General features: G+C 43.3%; 1 protein-coding gene across 1 annotated transcript; it reads right to left on the reverse strand.

Annotated features, from left to right (window-relative positions):
• Positions 1-1,366: 1,366 nt before the first annotated feature.
• On the reverse strand, positions 1,367-5,053 carry LOC101857566. The gene is made up of 2 exons (XM_005097750.3): positions 4,918-5,053; positions 1,367-3,541 (listed from the first exon to the last, which is right to left on the reverse strand). The coding sequence occupies exons 1-2, from the start codon at positions 5,035-5,037 to the stop codon at positions 1,592-1,594; spliced, it is 2,070 nt and encodes a 689-aa protein (XP_005097807.1). The 5' UTR covers positions 5,038-5,053; the 3' UTR covers positions 1,367-1,591.
• Between the last annotated feature and the right edge of the window lie 774 nt (positions 5,054-5,827).

Consider the following 5,827-nt stretch of genomic DNA (forward strand, 5'->3'; position numbering starts at 1 on the left):
AAAAAAACCCCAAAAAAAACACCACCAACAACAACAACAAATGCACTCTTGAATCAAATCGAAGAAGCAGGCGACATTTTACAATCACTAAATGTTAGTTTATTTTAAAAAGTGTAACTACCAGTCAAAATATAGCACACAGTTGTTGCAAAATATGCTGAGATTTTTTCCCCACGGCAAAGTAAGATAAGATAAGAGAAGAGAAGAGAAGAGAAGAGAAGATAGTACTTTATTAAGTAGTAATACACTGTATTTTATACAACGCACACGTGTACAAAAGAAGGAATAAAAACAACAGTGGGGAAAAAATACAATTTACATTATAATGCATTTCCTTTTAGTTTCAATTGTAGTATGAGTTTTGCGTTACATTATGTACTAATACAGGTGTGTGGCAGGATGAGAAATTGGTTATTACTTACTTACTTACTACCCATTACGCCATCTGGCGTTTAGGGCAGCAACAAAGGATCTCCAGCTCTGTCTGTTTTGGGCCATCTTGGGGACATTGGTTATACCAGTACAGTACAGTAAAAAAATATAATGGTAAACTTGTATAGGTTTAACGCCCCTTTCAACATATATATAAAGTGCCTTTCCCAAGGACACAACGTCGGACCGAGCTGAGGCTCGAACCCCAAACCAGCAATCTTACGATTACAAGTCCGGTAGCCTAACCACTTGGCCACCGACGCCTTCCCAGTGAAGTAGCCCAGTAAACCTGTCCTTTTATAGTATTGATATTGTAGCTCTGGTGTGGTTTACTCATTCTTTCCGATTAATCATCTATCCATTTTGTTTGACCTCCTTTTCTTTGTATGTCTCTCTGTGGTAACCGCCGTTTGTGGTGTAGCAGCTTTGAGCTTCGCTGCCGCACGCAGGAGACCTGAGTTCGATGCCCGAGAGGGGAGAAAATTGTCATCAAGTACAAGTGTATTTCGGTGTTCCTGTGGGGTGCTGCATCCCTCCGTCTGGGTTGCCCTTGGCAAGCAGGTTCCGAAGTCTCCGTCCTAGATTGTCTCAATTTTGTTGATGGGGGCGCAAAAGAACCCACATTTAAGAAAAAACGCAAACAAAACACAGACTTCTTTAGTAACACTCCAATCTTCGTGTCAACCTATTTGTGTTGCAGGTGCCGTAAAACTTAAACTTAAACTTGAAAAACAAAGAGGTAATTAAGAGCCATAGAATAGAAGTGTTGCTAGAGAGAAACATTCACCGAAAAGAAGTAGGGTAGATAAGAACACGACACAATAATTATGTTTGATAAGAAAGAAGGAGTCACCACATTAGAGCACCTGTCAACCACCCACACCACTACCGTTACAGAAAAGACAGAGAACAGAGACGTTTGTCCGACCCCCCCTTTTTTTGTGTGTGATGTTGTCAGTTGTTAAGACTGTAACCGGGGTTTTATGAAACCCCCAAAAATTTAGCAAAATTTGATTTTTTTATTTTTGGTGCATATTTTCTGATTATTTTCCATTATCATTCTTTGTTAAAAATGAACGGAATCGCATAATTTCACATTTTTGGGCTCAGTTTGCATAATTTCAGATTTTTTCCCCGTTGCATAAAACCGCGGGAACAGTTAAGACCAATAACTGTCAGTAGTTGTGGTGTTGAACTGCGTTGTGGGGTTGAACTGCCTGTAATAATCGTTGAACCAGTTACTGACGTAGATGTATTCCACGTCTTCGCCCAGTGCGTTAGATGCTCTGCATGCCACTTGAAACACCGAGAACTCGAGCCGATCAAACGGAAGATACAACTTGTAGGTCACACTGCCAGACGATACTTCTACTTCTAAATCCGAGTTCGTTGAATTGCCGTCTAGTCTGGTCACCTGACCTTTTTCGTTCGCAAAGATGGCAAGGTCGACATCGTCTCCGGTGGCAGTGCAAGTGATGAGTGCGGTTCTGTTGCCAGCGTCCTCTATCGTTGCTCCGTTCTCGGGGATGTCTGGGTAGCTGCCTACCCGTAAATTCAAAACAGCCCGCTCCGTTTTGCCGTTGGTCAAAGATGCTTCACAGACGTATTCCCCGGATGCTCTCGGGTCTGCCTCCTCGAAAACAGCGTAGGCCCTGGCCTGATCTCCCCCTGGGCTCACCTGAGATAGGATTTCAGGTTCTTGTGCACTTGACCCTGTCGATCTACGAATTGTCAAAGCAGCAATGCCCATACCCTTGACTCGACACTCGACAGCACAAGGCTCGGAGGTAAAGTGCTTTGATCGACGATTTGTGTTACAAAGAGATTCGGTTCTGCCCATAAATACAACATTTCCTTCAGGGATTGGAGGGGCTAAATCGGGTCGCCTCATTTGTACTGGGATCGTTAAAGACGTACTTAAGACAACAACATCTGGCTCGGGACTGTCCGGCACTTCCAGTTTGACTCGGCGTGACTGGCTGAGAGCAATTACTCCAGTCTCCAAACCGGAGTCCGTGTCTAGTGAAATCTGAAGCGTCGCTGTTTTCGCCGTGGAGTTCCTTCCGTTTTCGCCGGGACCGTGATCCAATGTCTCAGGAGAAGTGTCTTCCTCAGTTGCAGGCGCCAGTTCTACCCTCGTCATATCGCTGCTGCCGTATTCGTCCGCTTTTTGAACGAATACTCTGTAGATATCGTCAACCACCATGTAATTTGTTGACCACCACAGAGATTTGGAAATGTTGCTTGTCTCCGTATCATAGGCGAGTGTTTCTGCAAAGAAACTGAAATTATCTAACTGAGAAACCCGTACTTGAAATGTTTTATTCTGGCCCTCACGTATCAGGATTGTAGAACTTGACAAATTTAGGTCAAATCGTGGAAGGTCAATATTTTCTTCTCTAGATTTGGGCAGACCTGTAAAGTCCAGAAATGTTGCGTTGTTGTTTGGTCCCCCACTACACACGTTAACACGCACAGAGGTTCTCGGCGTGTAAATGTTTCCACCAGCTTCTCCAAACTGAAAGCTTATTGCATGCCTGAAAGCAGAAGCTCCATTCTCTAAACAGCGTCGAGTGCTGACCGTGAATCGGGACTTTGAGATCTTGGGAACAGGTTCGTTTCTCCGAAAGCTTAACCTTTTTATGGAGCTTGGCCCATGTCCAAATCTGTCTATATCTTGCATGGCGTATGCTGGCACGGAATGCAGCACCCTGAAAGTGAGAGTCACGCGACCATCCCTGTACTTTGATCTTACTGAAAGAGGCAACACAGGCACATCGGGGGTCCACCAAGATGTCGTGTGTTCACCTTCCGGTTTCTCCCCGGACACAGACGCCGCGCTGTCCACCGACTCGGAGGAGGATTCAGGGGGAGATACCGTCGTTAGGTATTGTGTTCCCGTCATCGGCTCGTGGGTTGATCCGGTCTCGTTTTCATTTTGAAGAGTTTCGCAGAACGCTGTAAGAGAATTGAGCAACCTGCTCATATCACTCCGCCTGATGAGTCTGTCGTTGGTGAGCCGGGCAGATTGTTCCAGTGGCACTATCTGGAGGGTCTGGTCCAGTTTTCCCAAGCTTCTCTTCAGGTTCATATAGTGGGTATCCGTGGCCTGTAAGAAACAAGCAGAAATCATCACAATTGTTGTCGTACACATCATCATCACAATTGTTGCATATATAACGTACACATCATCTCTGTTATTGTACACTAGCTGGATACCCCGTTCGATGAACGGACCCAAAAGAATAGATCGTCAAGTTATTGTAGGAACAGTGCGCACTGCATGTGAATGGAAGCCACTCTTGTTTACAATGGCGTCTTAGAAGACAGACTTTCCCAAGATTACATCTGAACGAAACTAATGAAAAACTGAAAATTAAACTACAGTGACTTCAGACTCCGTAATATACCTGCACGCCTTTATAATGATTCTGAACCATCGTTAACTTTTTTTCAATTTCGAAAGTTAAGTGGTTCGGAAGTTTTAGGCGACCAAAGTGACGAACTTTTACAAATATAGAGAGGGGGCAAAGGAGGTGAAGGGGTGGGGGGAGAAAGAGGAGACTATAGCAGACGACAGAACATCTCTAGAGAGCAGGAAAGGAAGTGAAAGGAGACAATTCTAGAGAAGAAATTTTTTCGGTCGCTACCCCCTTTTCAAACCCGGGACCTTTGAATGAGAGGTGAACACCTTAACCTCTAGGCAACGAGAGCCCCCATTGGGGGTTTGTGGTTTTATGAAGGTACGTGTCTGATAGTGTTGCCACATATGTGTCAGCGCGCTTCTCCTACAAATAGAAGAGGTGACACCCCACATAACAGCTTGCCGACTCTCTGCCAAGTTTCTTTCAGCAAAGATTGGGCCACGGCGGAGCAAAAGAAGCGGAAAGGCTTTTCAGACGATGAAATACGATTGATCTTAGCAGAAGTGGAAACAAAACCAATAGCGAGAATCCCAGTCTCCTAACTTACACGATTGTAAACAAAATAATGCTGTTCCCAAGAAAACAAACTCTTTGCAAACATCCCAAGTTAATATATTATGCAAGAATACAATTTTAGTGATAACTTCTTTGTCATTTTTTAAAGTAAATATTGTTTTCTAAGTAACAGCATTCTTTTGTTGTTGTTGTTGTTGTTGTTTTGTTTTTTGTTTTTTGTTTTTTTTGGGGGGGTCGTTTTTCAGTTGGGGGTGGGGTGGGTCTCTCCTGTAAAAACTGCATTACTGTGCTTTTAAAAAGGATGGAAGTGTTGGCGTGGAATGGGAGGGGAGGGGCATAATTAATGTACACAGTTTTAACCCAACTGTCCAACTATCGCCCTTGATATAGCCTGAAATTCGTACACAGCAAAATTTACACAGAGTACATAACGAAACGATGCAGTCTACGCGCCTCGTCGATTTTGCTACGTGCGTGCTAATATTTACTACTAATAATATTGCAAAATCACATCTCTATCACGTAAAGGGTTATAAGAACTTACCGTGAGTAGTTCTTGCAGCTCCTGGTCCGAGACTGAGCTCTCCACGTGCTGCAGACTCGGGGATACATGAAGCAGAAGGAACAGAACCACGACCACCATACTTGTTGCACTAGACTTCATCTTCACTTTACAGCAAGCCAATCTGGGGGGGTGAAATACTGGGTATTATCTTCTTTGGTACAATTTTATTTTTGTTTGTTTGTATTATAATATGGCAGAGAGACGTCTCTTTCTTCACGCGACATCCAACAGGGTATAACTTATAAGCGGCGGATAAAAGTACAAAGTAAGTGAGTTTTTGTTGTGGGTTTTTTTCACAGTTTAAAATCAATGACATGTATCATTTCCTTTCACAACTTAGTGTATTCAGAGTTTCCTTTGGGAAAACCAGAAAACAGAAGGTATAATATTATTTATATTCATTGAATCCTCGAAAGAAAGACATGCGTCGGAATAATATTTTGACAGCTTCGGAAATCTTGAACAATATTTAAGATCCAGAAAAAGAACCAACAAATTTAGAAATCTAGTCATTGACAATCAACTATGACATACCACGCTTTTTTTTGTTCTTAGAGTAAGACTGGAAACATGCGCATTCTGAAACCCCGAACAATATACGGCCAGAAGAAGAACAAACAAATCTAGTCGTTGACAATTCTGACATACTAGTACCACGCTTTTGGTTCTTAGAGGAAGACTGGAAGTGGGAACACTGCGTATTCAAAGATCTCGGTCCTGTGCGTGTCGGTGAGAGTTTAGTTTTTGCTCTCGGCCCAGTCGTGTTTAGCAGATCCACCTCGGGCTAGATCATATTATTATGTTTCGTATACCACAAGGCATGCCTCTATGTCTAATAGGCGGATGTGAATTATTAGCATTTCGCCCCAGCCACCGCCCCTCCACCCTC

The sequence above is a fragment of the Aplysia californica genome, unplaced genomic scaffold (assembly GCF_000002075.1).
Source record: "Aplysia californica isolate F4 #8 unplaced genomic scaffold, AplCal3.0 scaffold00163, whole genome shotgun sequence".
Classification (NCBI taxonomy): Eukaryota; Metazoa; Mollusca; class Gastropoda; order Aplysiida; family Aplysiidae; genus Aplysia; species Aplysia californica.

Coding starts and splice junctions, on each gene's coding strand:
- LOC101857566 (XM_005097750.3), bottom strand. CDS start 5,037: ATGAAGTCTAGTGCAACAAGTATGGTGGTCGTGGTTCTGTTCCTTCTG. Junction 3,542..4,917: donor AGCTGCAAGAACTACTCACG/GTAAGTTCTTAT, acceptor TGTTTCTTACAG/GCCACGGATACCCACTATAT.